The 22,128-nt window shown below is 35.6% G+C and overlaps 1 protein-coding gene across 1 annotated transcript in view; it reads right to left on the bottom strand.

Moving 5' to 3' along the window:
- grik4 (glutamate receptor, ionotropic, kainate 4) overlaps positions 1-22,128 on the bottom strand; it is a 455,824-nt gene that overhangs the window by 23,195 nt on the left and 410,501 nt on the right. The window contains exons 13-14 of the mRNA XM_051129192.1: positions 16,211-16,414; positions 5,265-5,378 (exon numbers count right to left, since the gene is read on the bottom strand). Of these exons, the coding sequence (XP_050985149.1) occupies positions 5,265-5,378; positions 16,211-16,414 (318 nt within the window). The remainder of the gene's footprint in view (positions 1-5,264; positions 5,379-16,210; positions 16,415-22,128) is intronic.

Raw genomic sequence — 22,128 nt, 5'->3', positions numbered from 1 at the left:
TTTTGTACAGTTGTGCAAATTTTTAGCATTTTAGTATAATTTAGCAGTGTTTTAGTATGCGAGTTAAAATTCTGTAATGTGATGTGGTCGCTACCAAAACATTACTGTCACTACCGAAACATGGGATGTTTTGTCAAAAATATAGTATACTGAATTATCAACTAAGTTGTTATGATAGCGTTTGGTTCAATGTATATTCAAACTAATGAATCCTTAAGTTTGAAATCAGTATGATCAACTTTTTGCCTTTAACAAAGAAAAAATGGATTCAAAATCTCATAAATTGTAATTGTTATTGATTTACCTCTGAAAACTTTTTAATAAAATATAAGAAAATATATTTTCCAGGAAAATCTAAATAGGTCAATATAACCCTTCTTAATAAATTACATATCATTGTGTTTTTGGTAGTGACAAATTTGGGGAGAGTAAAAAATATTCAAAAACCTTCTGTAAATACAATATGAGAATTAACTGCACAATTACTAGAAATGTGTACCTTGGATATTATACAATTTGCATACATACAACATTTGTGGAAAAAGACATTTTTTTCAAGACGTTTCCAAGCCTGACTTTGAACCAATTCAATTCAATTTGTAAAATGGCTCATATTTCACACTTATGATAATTTAAAATTTTGAATTTAAAGGGAAAGTTAACCCAAAAATTTAAATTCTGACATTAATTAGTCACCGTCATGCCACTCCAAACCCGTAAGACCTTTGTTTATCTTCAGAACAGAAATTAAGATATTTTTTATAAAATACAAGAACTTTCTGACCCTGCATAGACAGCAACACAACTACCATGTTCAAGGCCTAGAAAGGTATTATTATTGACTTTTTTAACAATGTCCTTGCTATCTTTCTATGCTTTGAATGTGTCAGTTGCATTGCTGTCTATGCAGGATCAGAAAGCCTTCGGATTTTATAAAAAAATATCTTCATTTGTGTTCTGAAGATGAACGAAGGTCTTACGGATTTGGAATGACACAAGAGTGAGTAAATAATGACAGAATTTTCATTTTTGGATGAACCACCCCTTTAACTTTATATCGTAAGATACATGTAGTATTAAATTATTGACATTTCTGTTCTGATTAATTATTAACTGGTAAGTGAAAATGTAAAACTGACAAACCAATGTGAAACATCAGCAACACCAGCACAAGCTATTTACTATTCATGAGCTCAGCCTTCTTCATGACATCACAAGGTGCCTATTCTCAGCTACTCTAGCCTTATTCTGGGTCAGAGAAGAGCAGAAAGGGCCATGGAGAGACAGACGGAGTCAGAGACAGTGCTCAAGGCTTTCCAACCTGAGAACAGCTCTACACTGTACAACAGCCTTTTATCCTCTTTACCTGTGTGAACTCATTTAACACTCCTCTTATGTCTTCTGTCACTGTTCTCTCTGTCTGCCAGTCTCTGAGTCACTCGCTGAGTCTGCCTTTGTGCCTTTTTCAATCAACTTTCTCTTTTTTAACTTACAGTACTTTCTAAGCCACCTCTCTTGGGTAGTTGTAGCTGAACATTTAAAGGTAAAGTGTATAATTTCAACAGTGTTTTGAAAGCCCCAAATTGTTTTTTGAGTTTTCAAGGAAAATCAATCTATGAATTAATTATTTATTGCTGGAAAAGAAAGCATTTTAACTTTGAAAATATCTCACACTTCACAAAGATCTGAGATCATTTACCCAAACAGGAGATGGATCAACATCCTTTGTTAGTTCTGGAACAACTTTCCTTTTTAGCATTTACTCCCTATAGCAAGTAGTACTGGAATAGTTCATGAATCAAAAAATCTGAGTTATTTGACTTTTCTCCTGAAGCTTGGTACACAAGTTTGAACTGCAGTTCATTTTGTGTCTAAAAACTACCTTGTTACATCTGAAAATATAATTAAGTGCTAAAAAGTGCTTGTTATGAAGTGACATTAGCATGAAAAGAGCACAGAGACTATTGTGTGGGCACAAAAACACTTTAGCACATAAGAAACTTTTGTGAATACAAAAACATTAATTAATAGTAATTGGTAAAAATGCCCCAAAACTAAAGTTCTGGCAGATGCGATGATGTGGCCAATAACTAATAAATGGCTGATACTAAAATGCTACATTTAGTCTAAATAAATTAGAAGTAAAACACTAAAATTTACATTATTTTTTAAAAATGCTACAAGTGAATTTAGGTAACATTATAAAGTTGAGTGTGAAAAAAAAAAACACATTAATTTTGAGATTTGCTTATGGTTAAATTTCAGTGTTATTAAATAATATTTTTAAATATTAACATTAAGTGAGTTTTAGATGATGGCAAATGCAATCTGAAGGCAAAAAAATGTAATTTAATTGGAAATAAAAAAGAAAGTAAAACTGTAAAAGAACAAGAATTCTAAACTATTTTGAATTCATTTCTGTATTTTAAAATACGTATAAGAGTAAATCTGTGTAAAATTCGTTGAAAACACAAATTAGCAAAATGTTGCTTGTCTTGTCACATTCAGTTATGAATTACATGAATCACACAGAATGATTCATCTAATATTTGAAGAGCTCAGATGCAAAAGCCTCTAAGTGCCATCTGAAATTGTCTTCTAAAATTAGTATTTTTATCCAGCTTCTTTGTGTAGGTTCAGTAATTTCCCTTTAATGGCAATAAATAGGTTCTTTTCATTGTCATTAAAATGAAATAACTGAATAAACATAGGAGCCTGAGGAAAAAGCAAATATTAGAAGTAAAATTTAGATGGCACTTAGAGGATTTTGCATCTGAACTCTTCATTTTCACTTCAAAACAGCATAATTTGTCAAAAAAGTCTAATAGTTTGCATCATAGGATATTATTGGTGGTCATTTAACTGTCATCAAATAGAAAATATCCAGCTGTCTTACCTCACACGTAGGGTTTTGCGATATATAGCAACATTTAAAGTGGATCAAAACCTTTCATTAAAGTTGTCCTAAAACCAAACAATACCCGTTAGGACAACTTTGATAAATCGACAATATATCATCTACGATAATATCGTAATTGTTATTTATAAAGATATGAGATTTGACAATATCAAATGTATCGAAAAAACAAACAAAAACAAACAGACTACGAGATGTAGGTTAGACCAGTGGTTTTCAAACCCTGGGTCGTGAGACTTAAAAAATGGGTCGCCAGGCTGATTTGAGGAAATTATACGTATGTAAGTAACAAAGTTCAAGATTCGGGGAAGAAGGAGGCGTGAACCGGCCAACTTTAATAACTTAATAAACATAAACAACAAGACGTAAGTAGGCAGCAGCCGCCTCACGCCAGAATTCAACGTTTATTTGTGTTTGCGCTCTGTTTTTAAAGTATTGCACACTGTAGCCAATCACAGACATATCTGTTGATTTCTGGAATGCAATGGCCAATCAGAGGCATTTGCTGTGTCAGAATGAACTCGCCAAGTTCAATCCTGCGTTCCAGAAGCTTGCGAATCCTCTCATTATAACGAAGTGTAGACGCAGTGTAAATAAGAGATTAAAAATTTATATTTATATGATCTGATTTTGTTAATATCACACAAAAAGCTTATATTTTTTCTCCAAATATCAGTATGACTGCAAAATGTGTTATTGATTTTTTTTTAAAAAGTCTAATAAACAAGTTAAAATGAATTGACTTACATTTTAGACACAAGTTCCTGTTTTCGTCAACAGAAAAGTTTGAAACGTTTGAACGAATCACTTGAATGAATGACTCAATGACTCACTCATGCAGTGATTTGCCACCACCTACTGGCGATTTTAGGTTTATATTTAAAATATACCCCCCCTCCCAAATCATTTCAAATATCAGTATTTAGCCATCAAAACATTATTTCTGTGTAAATACATCTAAATGAGACTTCAAATGCAGATTCTGTGCCACCTCTGCATTGCAAACACAAATTTTGTTGATACTGATTTCATTTGATTGGTAAGAGCCCTATAGTGTCTTACTACTTAAATTTAAGAATTTGACACAAAAACAATGCATACATTTAAACAGGTTAGAAAAAAATTGGCTTTCTAAAGGTAAAAATGCCCATAAAAGGTAAAAATCATTTCAGACATATTTTTGTTACTCTTGCAAACGAACCACTGCACAGAATCTGAAGAATATCAAAAGCGTTGGGAGTCCAGGTGTCCACGGGAGTCCTAAACCTGCTAAAATAGCAGCACAATGACGCTTCACAAAATATTGTCTAATTATCGTTTTCGACAAAATTCCAGAAATATTGAGATATAAGTTTTTGTCATTATTATACATGCTCACATGTAAATGTTAAAAACTGAAGCTTCATGCTGGAATTCATCTTCATCTTCTCTGAACAGTAAAAAGCTGCCTTCTTTAATCTGATTGGCCATCTTACTCATTTTGACATTGATGAGCGCTGTTAAAACAGCCACACTGTACAATTAGAGCAGCCTAAAAATGTAGCTTTTAAAACTTTTTGCCATCCTAACAACAAACAGCGTAGCATCATTATTGAATTTTTGGAGGGGACTTGTCTCACTCAACATCGATGGCAGTTACGGCTCTGCATTCCCACTTGAGTTGGGTGAAAAGCATGCATTTGCATGCCGTAGTTCATAAAATCTACTACAGAGGTGCTCTTTCTTTCTCAGTTAACAGCACACCTGGTGTTATTGATTCCCCCAACTGTTCTCAACCAATGAAGACGCACACAGGAGCGACTATTAGCAGCATGGACAGAGCAGGGGGCCCGCGATGTGTTTGTGTAAGCGAGTGAGTATGTGTGTGTGTTCGTGTAAATGCCCTACCGGGACACCACATTAGTGTTTGCACACGCCGCACAGACCTGCTTCATCCGGCATTTAGCCAACAGAGAGATCAGCATGTCACCTTGGGTTTGGGGAGGGGCTTTGATTAATGGCACACAGGCCTTTAAAAATAAAAGAGCTATTGGATTTTCAGTGTTGCTGTGTGCAAGAGCTCGGGGTGTTATTGGTGGGAATTAGATACAAGTCACAATAAGGAGAATTTGAAATTGGGAAGGAAAGCACTACATTTATCAGCTTTTCACACCACGGCACACCATCTGCTGCGGCAAGGGTGATGCTCTGAGCTCTCTGCCCCAAAGTATTTCTCTATTTATTTCCCACGCACTCTCTCTCTGGCCATTAGAGGCTGCCAATTGTTGAGAATTGTTGATCTTTAATGCTGCAAGGTCGGAAATGGTTCTTGGAGTCTCGGGCTTCGGCGGATGTTGGAGGAACTTACTATGTGCACTCGATACATGATGCTGATCCCCAGAGTCATGAAGGGTTTGGAGAAATCAATGACCTTCTCTCTCTCAGCCGTGATGGTCAGGGCGGCCACAGCCAAGTCAGCTTTCTGAAACACATGCAAAATAACCGCAGTCATTAGTATGCGTTTGGATAAAAACATGCAAAAGTTACAGTTTCTTGCTTTTACTAAGATTTATTTTTGGCATATTTGCCTTTTTATTAGGATAGGACAGTATTTATTGACAGGAAACGAAATAGGAGAGAAGGGAGGTACAATTGGGAATGGACTGCGAGCCCGGATTCCAACTTGGGTCACCCAAAGCGCAACAGCACTATACGTTGGAGCTGCAACACCAAATTTTAAACGTTAAAATAATTTCTTTTAATTATTGTTGTTGTTAACAAAAACTATTGTTGTTGTTAACTAAAATGAACTGAAACAAAACATTTTGGTTAATTAAAAAAAAGATAAAGTATAAATATTGGATGAAAAATCAAAATGAAAAAACAAAGAATGTATTAAAATGAATAAAACCAAAAATAAGAATAAAAAACAAAACCAAAAACTACAAAAGCATATAACAAAATGACAAAAACATAACTAAAACAACAGCTAAATCAAAATATTAATAAATATTAGAACAGTATATCAATTACACAAAACAACATAATAATTAGAAATAAATAATTACAAATAAATATTATTAGATGAACAACTGAAAACAAAAAAATGCTTCCTTGGCAACTAATTGAAATAAAATAAGTTAAATTATTAAAATTACTAAAACTGAATAATACAAACTAAATAAAAGGTAAAGCTAAACAAATGCAAAAATAATAATGACAAAAATAATAAAGCACATAACAAAATGACTAAAACCTAACTCAAAAGAAAACTAAAAAATATTAAAACAACAGCTAATTCAAAATATTATTAAATATTATAATAGTACAGTATATAAATTACACAAAACAAAACAAATATTTTCAAATTGAATGATAAAATATATAAAATACAAATAATTACAAATAAATATTATTAGATGAAAAATAAAATAAATAAATAAATAAATAAATACTACCTTGGCAACTAGTTGAAATGAAGTAAATTACTAAAACTGCACAAACTAAACAAACAAACAAACAAACAAACAAACAAAAATATTAAAACAACAGTGAATCCAAAATATTAATAAATACTATAATAGTATATAAATTACACAAAACAGCACAGAATGTCAAATTGAATTATACAATATACATTTATATAAATAACTACAAACAAATATTAGATAAAAAACTAAAAAATAAAACAAATATAAATTAGGAATGCTGCCTTGCAACTAAATGAAATGAAATAAGTTTAAGTATTCAAATGACTAAAACATAAAATAAAAATAAAGGTAAATAAATGCAAAAACAATAAAGACAAAAGCCAAATCACCAAAATATATCAAACTAAAATATACATGAAAACTGAAATGTAAACAAATCCAAAAATATAATAAAGGCTACTTCAAAATATCTATAAATAATAGTATATACACAAAAATAAGACTGATTATCAAATACTGTTTTTTATTATGCTTTATATAGTAACACTTTAGATTAGAGAACACTATTCACCATTGACTAGTTGCTTAATAATATACATATTACTAGCACATTTGCTGTTTACTAGTACTTAATATTATATTATGCTATCATATTTTATATTATCATATTTTAGACATTACTCCATACCCCATACATACTACAACAACTACCTTACTTACTATCTAGATAATTACTAGTTTATATAGCAAAAACTCTCTCTCTAATGTGTTACCAATTATTCCTATAGGAGCTCCCTAGAGGCTCATGACATCCCTGTAGACCTTCTTAGTTAAGCTGATTAGACCATGTAGACCTCCTCAAACCAGCAACAAACCAGCTTAACCACCTTAAGCTGCCATGACCTGTCCTTTTACACCTGCAAACATCTGTTTGCAGTCCAAATACCTGTATTTTGGTGAATTCTGAAGGGCAAAGCTGAGTTGTTGTGTGTGAGTGATGGAACATGAACACAGAAACTGTCATGACAAATCACTTGACACAGCATCCAGTGCTGCCGGGCACGATGCTGCAGCCGGATCCCACTAATCAAACAACACCGAAAAGTGCATCTGCAAGGGATTTTACGCTCCCGCGGGACACACTCTTACCCTCCACTGCTCTTTGTCCTCTCCAGGAGGAATGACGGGATATTGGAGCTCTGCTGTAAATGAGAGAGAATCTCCGGACAGCAGATACCGGTTGCAATGTGATGTTTTAGCCTCAAGCCTGAAAACCTTGAAAGCGACAGGAGAGGCTTGTTAACTTCGAGAGCTGAATTAGGAACGTTAGTCACGTGTTTCAAGATCTGAGAAGTATCACTGAGATACTAGTTTAGTATATTTTGGTTTAAGTTTTAGTTAACCCTGCCTCACTGTAAAGCCAGTTATGTCGTTATCTCTCCACGTACAGTACTTCACCGTAGCGAAAGCGACTGTGGCACGGGAAGACGAACTCTTGCACGTTCCCTGAAGATTCCTTTCACAATAACAGCTTGCAGATGCACTAATGTTCAAGTGCTCTCCATAGTTCAGCCGTGGCCCACAGCTCTTCTCCAACTCATGCACACTTCACTTCACACAACAAAACATCACGCTGACACGCAAACAAGGAAATTACGCGGTCCCCGCTGAACGGAAATCCCTCAAACAGATGTCGTCCGTAACAGAAACAAGGACAGTAACTGCCGCTCAAATATTTGACATCTCATTATGTATTAATATTGATGACTGGACTGCACAGAGAGGAAAATTATGAGACGGCGACTCTAAATAATAAATAATGCAGTGATGTTCTTCCTGCGCTCCATCCTCCCCCTCAGCTTTGACTCAAGCAAAAAGTGATGCCCCCAAAAACGAGAGAAGAAGGCAATGTCAACTCTATCACTACTGAATAATACATTGACGTAAGTTCCCAGTGTGGCATTTCAAATTCCCTCTGAGGCTTATTCTTCATCTGACGCCATATAGAAATCCATGACAGCTCGGTTGCTGCGCTACCTTTGTGTACTATTGCACTGCCTTTAGTTTTACAAGAGCTTCCAGAACATAATAAAGCATGACCAACAGTCCCTGTGGAATTAGAAGTCCATATTTCAGGGCAAAAGTGATTCGTTTTGGTGAAAATTCCCATTATTCAATAAATTGTAATATTAATAGCTGATTTTTTTAAGGTGTTATATTAAAACAACTGCTAAATCAAAATATTATTAAATATTATAATAGTACAGTATATAAATTACACAAAACAAAACAAATATTTTCAAATTTCAAATTAAAATAATAAATAAATAAATAAATAAATAAATAAATAAATAAATAAATAAATACAACCTTGGCAATTACTTGAAATGAAATAAATTACTAACACTGCATAAACTAAACAAACAAACAAACAAACAAACAAACAAAAATATTAAAACAACAGCAAATCCAAAATATTAATAAATACTATAATAGTATATAAATTACACAAAACAACACAGAATGTCAAATTGAATTATACAATATACATTTATATAAATAACTACAAAAAAATATTAGATAAAAAACTAAAAAATAAAACAAATATAAATTAGGAATGCTGTCTTGCAACTAAATGAAATGAAATAAGTTTAAGTATTCAAATGACTAAAACTGAAAAAATTGAAATAAAATAAAGGTAAATAAATGCAAAAACAATAAAGACAAAAGCCAAATGTATTTGTTAACTTGTTTATAATAATAATAATAAACTTTATTTTATATAGCGCCTTTAAAAGCAGCATCTCAAAGTGATTTACAAACATAAATAAAATAATAAAGTTAAAAGATACACATACACAAAAACAAAAATACATCAATTAAACATCATTTTAAACGGTCATCGGATGCCCAATTTCCACAGGTTGATATGATTCTTTAGGGCAGGGGTCAGCAAGTAGGTTTGGCGTCGGGCCAAAGAAAATTTCGCCATTAGATGGTGAGCCAGAACATAGTCAAAGGATAATTTAAGAAATTAACTAATGAAAAATGCAACTAGATTTGCCTGTGACAGACTGTTACAGTGTCTTTTGTAACTGGTAGTGAGCTGTTACTCCAGGGTATATACAGGAATCATGAGTTAAATTTAATACCTTTTTAAGACCTTTTTAAGACTCTTACCATACATTTTAAGACCTCATCGCCACTTCAAGTTTTAACTGGTTACATAGACAACACTGTGACTTAGATTTACTTTAGATTTAATTTAGCTGTCCACACCAGATGTGAGTCACGTGACGCCACAGCCCTTTCAGAAGTGCAGAATTGCACTACAGTCTTAACGAAATATAATTTTATAATCGAATTCATAAATATGAAACCTTTTTAACATTGTTAAAACTAAATTTTGAATGACTGATACCATATTGTCACTTGTTACTTTGCCATCACTTGTTGGTTCGCAGTTTTAACATATGTTTGCTTAAATTTATTTTCAAGATCTGAGGTAACCTGTTGTTGCTTTCAGCATGGCTAAAAATGTCACGCAAAATGATATTCAAACTCACATTAGACACTTTTGACACTGAATAAATCACATAATCAGTACTTGTGATTATAGCCTAACAGTCATATTTTGTGGTGTTCTTCCAGTCGCGACGTTGCAGAAATAGGAACCGTAAAATAGTCCTGGCTTTGCGTAATAGGACATGGTGTTATATCATAAGATGTGCTCCCTCTACACAGAGTGCGTGTGATCACAAAATTGAAAGTAAAAGCGCTTATTCAAAGACGATTGAACAAATTTCCGTTTGTAAACTGAATACAGATCTATTTCAGAATCACTATCAAAATAATCTGACTGCGGGCGCAGGCCAGATATTATTGCTTGCGGGTCAATTTTGGCCCGTGGGCCTCCTGTTGCCGACCACTGCTTTAGGGTCTTAATGAAAAGTCTATAACATACTTTGGTTCAAATGTTTCAATGGTACACTGTAAAAAAAAGTTGTTTTAACTTAAAAAAAGTAAGTGTTTGTGCTGCCTTAAAATTTTAAGTTTAGTCAACATGAAATGTTAAGTTGTACTACATGAAAACATGGATATTTGAGTTGAGTAAACTTAAAATTTTAAGGCAGCACAAACACTTTTTAAAATTGAAAGTTGTTTTTGTAAAAGAACACTCTTTTTACCCTGTCAAAAACAGCTCTGTTCACAGCGACCCGTGCATGTGCATGTCCCTTTAAATGCTAATGAGCTCTGCTCACATCGCCCCTCTCTTTCGTGGGTTGATGAGCCATTTATCCATGAAACTTGCTAACTAACAGATTATTAGGAAAGACAATTTGCAAAGATTCATAAAAAACCTTATACTCACTTATTTTGTAGGTAAAGTTGAATCACGAATGATTTGTGCGAACATACACGCATTTAGGTAGATTGGGGGGGTGCATTCCATTTAAAAACAACAGTAATCCACTACGTCTTCAGTAACTCAGATGTCGGGAGTAAATGACAACTGTTATGTTCATTATTACCTCCAACAACAAAACACCTTAAACGCTTAGGAGACACTCTTGTCTACTCCTGCGCTGGCGTCGAAACAATGGCGGAGAGTTCACAGCTCACTCAGGGCAGGTCTGAGGTAAGACGGCCGTGTCAATCAACAATTGTGGGGGGCGGCCTGGGCCTATGTGATGTCACACAGCCAAGAATCTGAGAATAGCTTGATCTGAGAAAGGGGTTGTTATTATTAATGGGTAGTTAAAAAAAAACTGGGTGGATTTTTATCATTATAGGGTGTTTGTGTACACAAACTGCCAATATACATTTCAGTTCAAACAACATGTAAAAGTGAATTTTGCATCCGATGACCCTGTTAGCCCTTTAACTGTCACCGTCCCCTCTGTGGGACGCCTCAGTTTACTTCACCATATTACAAATAAATCCCAATCTAATCATGACACACTATACATCGTGGAAAGCTCTCAAGGTGCGTTCACACCAGACGCGAATGAAGCGTTAAGCGCGAGTGATTTACATGTTAAGTCAATGCAAAGACGCGAATAGACATCCTGCGGCGCGATTCGCGCGAATGGAGCGTTTTGGGCGTTTGACGCGTGAGTTGAAAAATCTGAACTTTGGCGAAAATTCGCGCCGCGTTAACCAATCAGAAGCTTGCTCTAGTAGTGACGTGATTACGACATAGCAAGCGGAGGGAGAAATCCGAAACAACAATGGAGGACAAAATCATCGTCCCTGTATATGGATACCCGGAGCTGTACGATACATCTTCGTACTTTTATAGAAACAGGAATAAAAAGAATCCTGCTTGGAAGAAAGTGAGTGAGGAGGTCAGACAATCTGGTAAGTTGTAAATAACGCTCTTTACTCAGTTTGAGCTATATACATATTGACGGACTGATCTGATGGACCCAGACACGGCGCCGAACGAGTCTACGCCGTTTTTCAGCCTTCCATAGCACATCAAGCGCAGCTACCGTCTTAACAAAATCCATGTCAGCCATTTTGCAAGGAGACTGGAGCCGCCTGGCAGAAGCCACTCCCATGACGCGAATTCGCGTCTGTTGTGAAGTGAATTTCACGTGCGAATGAAGCGAATTTCACGCGCGAATGAAGCGAGTAAACTCAAAATGTTCAAGCGTCCAACTACGCGCGAATAGCGCGATTTATTCGCGCAAGTCGCGTCTGGTGTGAACGCACAGTAAGACTCCTGAATAGATATTTTACCATTTTACCATTACCATTTTACCGTTACAAATTAAGTAGGAAAAGTAATAGATTAATATATGTCAAGGGTGCAACTTAAAAAAATCTACATCATAACATGAGCTCTGGCCTTTGTCACAAAAGACTTTCTTTGTTGCCTTTTTCCCTATCACATTTTAGATATCATAAGAAATGATATATCAGTTCAAAACTTAAAATCTCAAAATTCATCCTTTGAAAGGCATTTTAAAATCAGACATTGCATTACCACGGAAAATGTACATTAAAATCATATTAGCAATTAGATAGAGCAATTATGCACATACTTTTTCTTCTTTTTCCCAAAGACTTGCATGGCTTAAAATAAGGTAAACAGTGTCTCTTACTTTAATACATAGTAGAAAACCCATGAAAGATTTACTTTATTTTAAAAATCCCCATTGTTTTATACATATTTTGGACTATGGGGGCACCATTATTTTGATGATGTCAAATGGTTGCTCTCTGTGAGCTACTTGCACTACCTGTTGCTATTTGTACTGTTGCTATTGAAAATTAGCAAAAAGCCACACAATGTGGTCATTGTATCAGTATTTTATTTTCCGAGTTGTGTTGTGGTAAAAGTAGCAACAGGTAGTTCACAGAGTGCAACCATTTGATGTCATTGAAATAATGGCGCCCCCTATAGTCCAAAATATGTATAAAACGATGTGGATTTTTTAAAATAATGTAAATCTTTCATTGGTTTTGAACTACATATTTCAGTAAAAGACATAATTTATGTTATATTAAGCCACACAAGTCCTAATACCCAAGGTTCCCTTTAATGATAACTGTATTTGAAAAGCTCAGATGCAAAAGCCTCTAAATCCATCTGACATTCTGCTTTAAAATAAGTATTTTTATCAGGCTCCTATGAATAGATTTCTATGTAAGTACCGGCACTTCTAATTGAGCTGAGGCTGGGATTTAGCAAGTTTGAAGTAAAAGTATTTGATGGATGTATACTATGTGTCAAAAGTATTCACTCAGTATCATTATATCATTCTTGACTGAGGTGGCTTTTAGCTGGTTTTGCATCTGAACTCTTAATTTATACATATGTGTATGTTCAGTTTTAATATCTTTAAAGACATTTTAAAGTATGAAAAATGTTTTTGCTTACACAGTGAAATTTAAAAAAATATTTAAAAACTCCCATCTCATTTTCTCCTCCAACTTCAAAATCGCTCTACATCATTGCAGAAGTACCAACCCAGTGTTTACAAAGTGAATGTGCATAGAAGATCAAATACCCTTTGTTTTTAGAAAATGACGTTTTGTTAGATAAGACCCTTATTCCTCTGCTCGGATTATTTAGAGTCCTTTGAAGTTGCATTTTTGAAAATAATTTCTTTTTTATTATAAAAAAAAAAAAAAATCCAGGCTCTTCTATAGTCCTTGTTGATTTTAATTAAACATTTTAAATGTTAAAAATTCACTCAATACAGTACCAATTGTTAATATATATTTTATTAAGTGAAATAAAATATTATATTACAAATGCAAACATGACTGAAGTACATGACACTGAAGAAAAAAATCTGATGCAGGTTAGTTTGTAAATCTGTTGTCAACAACAAAAAAAGCATTTCAAGAGAAGCTTCCCTGTGGTTTTCCACCAAAATAAATTGTAATTAGAGGTGTTTTCCCAAATTGTTCTGCCTGTTTATTTTTTTCCTGAAATTATGTACATGCAGTTTTATGGTCAGTAAAAATATATCTGGTAAATTTTCTCAAGTCACTGGCCATTATCAGATATAGGCAAACTTTTAGGCCGTGTTCGTACTACATTCAATGTTTGCTACATTCATTCATAACTGTGAAAAAATGTGTAGTCTTTGTTCATATGCAAATCTACACCCATGTTTTCATGTAATAAATAACAGGATAAAGGTCTCTCATGGGATCCAAGATGCATAGAGGCTGCTGTCAGGACGAGGCAGCGCTCCTCGCCTCTTTCGGTTGCCCCTCATCACCCTCTACTGTCTACAGACACTATAGCGCGTGGGATGCAATTAGACTCATTGGCCACTCTCAAGGTCAGCTGTATAGAGCATACTTTGAGAGAACAAATTGAGACAATAATAAGATTAGGCACTTCTTTCTTTATTTCACTAATGGCTTTGCCCTCCATTAGCTTGTGGAATTAAGACGGATAACTTCTCAAAGCCTCTCCGGTTTTGTATGCGAGAACGTAGGCTGCAGAGAAATGTTCTGGTTTATGACCCTTTCCCCTGGAAATGTATGAATATCGCCGTGGCCTTTCTGTTCATTTCCCAAAATTTACTTTCCTCCCTGCGGTGCCTGCCAAAAACGGACAAATAAATCAGCAGCACGCCGTACTGCTGTAAAAGTTTTTAAATAAATAACATTTCTGCTGAAAAGGGCAAGCGTTTGTAACTAAACAGAATTTGCGGCATGCGAGATTTCCATCTCATCAACGGGATGTTAGTGTTTGTCAGAACGGGACTAATACTCTTCATGCTTCACCGAGTCTTTTTAAACACATCTGTGTGTGTCTGTTATGGGATCAGATGGGCTAATTGAAATTCATTAGGACGAGGGACCTGTAACTGGGTTGGAGGCATAAACATGAATATTGTGGGTTAATCTGCATCACCTGTGTGGAAGCAAGTAAAATAACTTTTAGTCTGGCTTTAAGGCTTCCTTCCTTTAATGAATTATTGAAATGAGCATTTGAGGATGAATTATTCCAGGCTAAAATAAGCAGACTTGCTGTTTCTTTGCTGTTTCTGCTGTTTGAAATTCATATTATATGGGAATGACTGTTCTAGATGTCAGTATAACCAGAGGTTAAATTGGATTTTGGAATATTGAAACCGTACAATTTGGCAACGATTCTCTTTCCTCAGGTAAGATATGAAAAGCTGCTAGAACAAACAAACTGTCAATAATTTTTATCCCCGTTCCTCAACAAAGTCCTTCTGCTGACTGAAACAACTTTTTATGTGTCTGATTAGAAATGACAGTAAATCTCTTGATGCTTGTTTTCATAAAGTAGACCATAGTTTAAAATCGCCCCACATCGCTGTAGAAGTACCGACCCAGTGTTTACAAAGTGAACGTGCAAAGTAGATCAAACGCACTTTACAAAAAAAGGTAAAACAGCGACGTAGGATGATTTTGAAGTTGAGAAAACGAGATGGGAGTTTTTTGACATACCCTAACTGTCATGAACCGGAATACACAGAGTTCACACAGAGCTAGATAAGATGGGCGTTTGAGGTTAAAAAGTACATAAATTGTAAATTATTTTTTAGAAAATACCCCTGCAAAATAGCTGCAGTGAATCTGCAATTTGGAAGTTCAAACTCAGAGGCACCATAGAAGTGCACTATATGCAGATAATTCCTGAAATGTTTTCCTTAAAAAAAACATATTTTCTTTACTACTGAAGAAAGAAAGACATGAACATCTTGGATGACAACGGGGTGAGTACATCATTAGTAAATTTTTGTTCTGAAAGTGAACTACTCCTTTAAGCAGCACAACTGTTGATAATAATCAGAAATGGTTCTTGAGTACAAAATCAGCATATTAGAGTGATTTCTGAAGGAAAATCAACTTTGTCATTGAAGAAATAAATAAATAATGCATTTTATTTATTTGAAATTGGATTAACTCTTTCCCCGCCAGCGTTTTTGAAAAAAGTTGACAGCCACTGGCAAATTTTTGATCATTTTCATTAAAATTTCAAACTTGAGGGCACCACTGAAGTCCACTATATGGAGAGAAGTCCTGAAATATTTTCCTCAAAATACATAATTTCTTTACGACTGAAGAAAAAAAGACATCTTGGATGACAAAGGGGGTGAGTAAATTACCTGTAAATTTCTGTTCTGGAAGTGAACTTCTCCTTTAATGCCTTATTTTAATACTTTAATATGTGCTTTACTAATAAACAGCCAATATGCTAGTAATATGCATGCCAGTAAGCAACTAGTTAATAGTGAGTATTGGTCCTTAAAATAAACTGTTAGCGCTAGATTTCACAAATACACACTATGTTTGATCGGGCAGCAAAGAAAGGGGGATAATGTATGACACTGACAATTTAACCCCTGATTAAAACACATTTTCTTGTGACGTCACTCACCCTGCTGATGAGCTCTCCCACCATGCCTGTCCAGGTGCCATTAGCTCCCGGCACTCCGTACACGCCGTCCCCAACTAGTCGAATGCGGTACTTGAACTTCAAGATATCTGCCAGCTCCTTCAGCATGTCCACACAGAAGCCTTCGTAACGCTCATTGCCTTCTAGTTCCTGGTGATTGGCTCTCAGCATTACATATGGATTCTCCTGTAAAGATATCAGTGGTGTTACAGTCAGCACTCATACACCTTAACACACTCTCAGTGCACTTCTGTATCCATCGACACTCACTTTTGTATGAGAAATGGTTGTTTGAATTGACAAGTCACACCTGCTGTGCTTCCATCCAAATCTGTAAATTTAACATGCGAAAAAATTGTAAAATTGCTCAGTTTCCATCCTGTGTGTTCAAGAGATCAAAATCGAATGAAACTGAATCAAAATGGAAGGTGATGCAACTGGGGAAGACACCGTAGCTCTTTTTTCCGACATAAGAAATTACTTGCACCTTAGAGTGTTCAGACAAAATGCAATAAGAAATGCTGTCATGTTATCTTGCATTCAGAGGTGGATGCCTGATGTTTGGGAACGCAATCGTGTGAGACAGTTCTGAGATATAATTATACCAAAGCATTTTGATGACAGACTGCTCAGGCATTTCAGAATGACTAAACCAACATTTGCAATGAGCAATGAGATTGGTCCACTGGTTAGTCCTGTTATCCAATGATCTGCTGAGACAGTCACATGATTTTTTAAAAACGTATTTATTAGTCTTCTTATTGAATTCTTTATGTGCATTTTAAAATTTTATGCACATCTTGGTTGTTCCATTGAGTCCCCTGTTTGTCCTGAACAGTTAAACTGGCCGCTGTTCTTCAGAAAAATCCTTCAGGTCCCACAAATTCTTTGGTTTTCCAGCATTTTTGTGTATTTGAACTTTTTCCAACAATGAATGTATGATTTTGAGATACATCTTTTCACACTGAGGACAACTGAGGGACTCATATGCAATTATTACAGAAGGTTCAAACGCTCACTGGTGCTCCAGAAGAAAACACAATGCATTAAGAGTCAGGGGGTGAAAACTTTTGGAATGTGAAGATCAGGGTAAATTTAACTTATTTTGTCTTCTGAGAAACATGTAGTGATCTTCTATAGCCTCTGAAAGGCAGTACGAAATGAAAAAATATGATATTTAGGCGAAATAAAATAAAAATGTACACATCTCCATTCTGTTCAAAAGTTTTCACCCCCCAGCTCTTAATGCATCGTTTTTCCTTCTGAAGCATCAGTGAGCATTTGAACCTTCTGTAATAGCTGCATATGAGTCCCTCAGTTGTCGTCAGTGTGAAAAGATGGATCTCAAATTCATACAGTCATTCAATCATACAGTCAGGGTTCAAATGCACAAAAATGCTGGAAAACCAAAGAATTTATGGGACCTGAAAGATTAGCAGGCAGTTTAACTGCAAACAAAAAAAACCCCACAGTATTAAGAACCAAAGGGATGTAAACTTTTGAACAGGGTAATTTTTATAAATTCAACTAGTATTTTCTCTTGTGGACTATATGAAAACATATTTTATGTGAAATATCTTATTCAGGTCAGCACTAAATAAACAATAAACAATATTTTGGTAAAATTAAAATGTTTAATGATTCTGAAAGAGGGATGCAAACTTTTGACCTTAACTGTACATACATAATAAATACACACAGTACCCACACACATATTATGTAAACAAAAACTTTTATTTTGCATGTGATTAATCGTGATTAATCGTTGCACAGCACTAGATATAAGTTCACATAAAAATATATGGATGGAAGCATAGCAAAAGTTTGGACACATAAGGCTCAATGACAAATGTGAGCCCACCAAAAAAAAAAACAAAGTTCCTAATTTACGGTTTGTTTTCTCATGCTGCCCAAAGACTGAACAGATTTATTAGGCAATCTGTGGTCAAAAAATAAAGGCTTCGTAAACATTTCATCCCGGCTTCTTTCAATAAACCCTCGTTGTGACCACCGACATACATTGGAAAATTTCTAGTGTGTGTGGTTGGGAAGTGTGTTGTTATTGCCATTTTAAAACACTTTGCATAAATTGAACAGAACATTGCCACCTTGGACATAAACAGACGCTACAGAATGAAACCAGCCATATAAAAGCTTTTCAGAATCACTTTTTGTTATAACTGAAAAAAAAAAAAAAATCACTTTGTCTGATGTGTTGCGGTAAGACAGACACTAAAATGGGTCTGTTGTACTTAAATTTTGTTTAGCACAGACTGGTTGACTGGAAAGAGCGTTTCATTTTCACCAGTAAATCTGACTCGCTCCACTCCGATGCTTTGAGTGGCAATCTGAAGAGCTGAGGAGACTTTTCAGTCTTTCGCATCGCCATGGCAACACTTTCTTCTTCTTTTTTTTTTCTACCTGCTTGTCTGGTCCTGCATCCCTGATTTTTGATGTGCCCAGTGGCCACACTCCAGCTGGCCTGAATATACGAGCATCTGGGTCTTGCGGCCTATCTGACGAAGGGGAACGTCAATGGACATGTTCCGACACTTCAAATAAACCTGAACCCTATTAATACGAGCCGCTCATATGCATCCGAATAACACGGTTACTGTCCTTTCACCTTATTTGTATGTCCATAAAAGCCACACAATGTATTAGCTGATGGATGTGCGCACCTTGGACCTGTCGGAGCAAACAGCGAAATCCCATATTGCCACAGCACAAAGAGGAGCCGCTTTGGCCCAGAGTCTGACACTCTATAAATGCAAATCCTTCCATTTTGTTCATTAACTCGTTGAATCATCCACGCATGTTACCGTCATGCCCCGCACTGACACCGCTGCGGTGGTTATGCAGAAAAGCACAATATAAATGCAAATTTTCATCGCTTACAGCCTGCTGGAGGCACTCAAGTATTGCAGCCGGACACTTTCCCTCAAACTAGGCTTATTAAAGAGTAGCATTTCATGGACCAGTTGCGTATTAGACAGACGGTTTCAAAGAAAGGAAGAAAGCTAATAAACAAACCTTCTGGATTCAATTAATAGGTCTATGCACCGGGTGAGAGAAGTCATCGGTGGCTTCGGGTCATTACGTGGCGGCCGTAATGGCCGACTAGCCTCTGGTCTGATTGATGATTAAGCCAAAGAAAAGGGAATGATTACACATTCATACTTAATAATCCATTATAAGCAGAATCTATGAAAAGACAGAGGAAGAAGAATCGAGGAAGAGCAGGGAAGTAAACTCCGACACACAGGACCAGGCTTATCAGTATCAGAAACTGAGCTCTGGCACCAGTCGATTCCAACAATCACATCATTTTACCAAAAATGGTCAAATTAACCCTCTTCATTCGTTGTTTTTAGTCCTTGGTTAGCCAGCTAACAGCTTATCTTAGCCTTTGAAATAACCCAGATAGTACACATTGCTTGATCTGGAAAGCATCTGCTGTGTACAAACATCTGACAGATATCTGTAAGATGTCAGATTTACATAGGTGTCAGACTCCAAATCATAAACATCTTAAAGACATCTAATAAACGTCTATTTGATGTCTGATGGGAAACATTTTCTTCCCCAGTTCCTAAGCTGGATGTAGCTGGTTTTAGTCTCCCAGCCTGACTAAGCTGATCAAGCCAGCCTCCCAGCTTGCTGTCCAGCTATGACCAGGCTAGATAACCAGAGCTGCTGGAAAAAACAAAAAAACAAAAAACAGCCTAAGCTGTTTTTTTTTTTCAGCAAGGATGTTTTCAGTTAGTCCTAGTTAGTTTCTGTTAACAACTTGGCTTAGCCTTTGAAAAAAAAGAAAAAAAAAAAGGGCTGGTTTTAGCTGGCCGTAAAGCCTAGTCATAGCTGGTCAGTAGGCTGATTTTAGAGAGGTTTTGGCCACTTCTTTAGCTGGTCAGGCTGGGAGATCAGATAGCCAAAAACCGAGCTGGGAGACCAGCTAAAGCCAGCTACTTCCAGGTTAAACCAGTTAAGACCAGCCAAACAGCTTAGGCTGGTTTCAGCTGTTTTTTTTTAGCAGGGATATTACTGACGATAAAAATGGTCAAATTAAACATTTCCCTTTATTTGTGGTTTCAGTTAGTCTTTGGTTAGCAAGCTAACAGCTCAGCCTAACCCTTTAAACCCTGCTGAAAAAACAACAACAACAAAAAAAAAACAGCTAAAACCAGCCTAAACTGGTTGGTTGGTCTTAGCTGGTTTAAGCTGGTCTCCCAGCCTGGCTAGGCTGGTAAAGCTGGTTTTAGCTGGTTGTGCCAGCTGGTCTCCCAGCCTGACCAGCTAAGGAAGTGGCCAAAATCCCTCTAAAACCAGCTTGCTGACTAGCTAAGACCAGGCTGGATGACCAGCAAAAAACAGCCAACCAGCTTAGACTGGTTATAGCTGTTTTTTTCAGCAGGGTTAATCAAAAAAAAAAAAAAAAAAAAAAAAAACGTTATTACAGGTATACCATGTTAAACACAAATTAACCATGGTTTTGCTACAGTAAAAATTGTTTGTGGTATTTGTAGCCAAGATTAGCCTTCGTGGTTATACAAAAGGTTTATCAGTACACCAAAAAACATGGTTACTACACTTTTACTACATTAAAACCATGGTTAATATTTGTAAAGGAATAACACGTAACATACTGAAGCTAAAAATTGTCAAATGAAACATTTTCCCTTCATTTGTGTTTTCAGCTAGTCTTCGGTTAGCAAGGTAACTGCTTGGCTTAGACTTTAAAATTACATATCACATTACTTAAGTTAAAAATGGTCAAATGAAACATGTTTATAGTTAGTCTTCGGTCAGCCTAGCTTAGCCTTTTAAAACCCTCATGAAAATTAACCATGGTTTTACTATAAATAAATCCAACAAAATCATAGTTACTATAGTTATAGTTATATTAACTATGGTTTCGCTACACTAACCATAGAAAAATCCATGGTTACCACACTTTTAGTACATTAAAACTATGGTTATTTTTTGTAGGGGAATTACATGTAACTTTATTCCTGAAGCTTAAAATAATCATAGTTAACATTTCCCCATTCTTCTTTCACTTTCAGTTAGTCTCTTGGTTAGAAAGCTAACTTGCTCAGACTTTTAAATTACTTGTCACATAATATCACAGAAGCTGATAACTGTCATTCAACATTCTGTTTGCAGTTAACACTCAGTTAACAAGCTATACAGTATCTTAGCCTACCTTAACCTTTTAGATTAAATTTCAAGTAATCTTACAAAAGCTACAAAGATGTAACCAGACTGCTTCCAATTACAATTTAGCCTCGCTGAACCTTTTAAATTACATATAACGTTATCTTATTTAACTTAACATCAGTAAAGCTAAAAATAACCAAATAAAACATTATGTGATATGTTATTTCAAAGGTTAAGAAGTTAGCTTGCTAACTGAAGATTAACTGAAAACAATGAAAGCAGAACACTTTCATTGTTTTTAGTTAATCTTCAGTTAGCAAACTAACTTCTTAACCTTTGAAATAACATATCACATAATGTTACAGAAACTAAAAATGAAACTGAGATAAAAAGCCTCTAGTGTGATTGATTACAGAATGACGGACTTCATATTCACATATAATAATCCATTATTAGCAAAGCCTATGAAAAGAGGGAGGAAGCAATCGAGGAAGAGGAGCGAGGTTAACTGTGAACACACAGGACCGGTCCTGGCGTATCGCCATCAATCTCGGGAATGGCGCTCGGGCATCAATCAACTGAGTGAGTGCTGTTATCAGGCCAAGCAATCCTCTCTTCCGAGCTTGAATGGTTCCATAAAATCTGCGGGTCACATCAGAGAAAGAAACTTTCCGTTTAATAGCGCAGACAGTGAGATTAAGGGCACTTTGAGTGTCACGTCTGCCAAATGCAACATTCCT

The sequence above is a fragment of the Labeo rohita genome, chromosome 15 (assembly GCF_022985175.1).
Source record: "Labeo rohita strain BAU-BD-2019 chromosome 15, IGBB_LRoh.1.0, whole genome shotgun sequence".
Lineage (NCBI taxonomy): Eukaryota > Metazoa > Chordata > Actinopteri > Cypriniformes > Cyprinidae > Labeo > Labeo rohita.
This window is presented reverse-complemented; position numbering and strand designations above follow the sequence as displayed.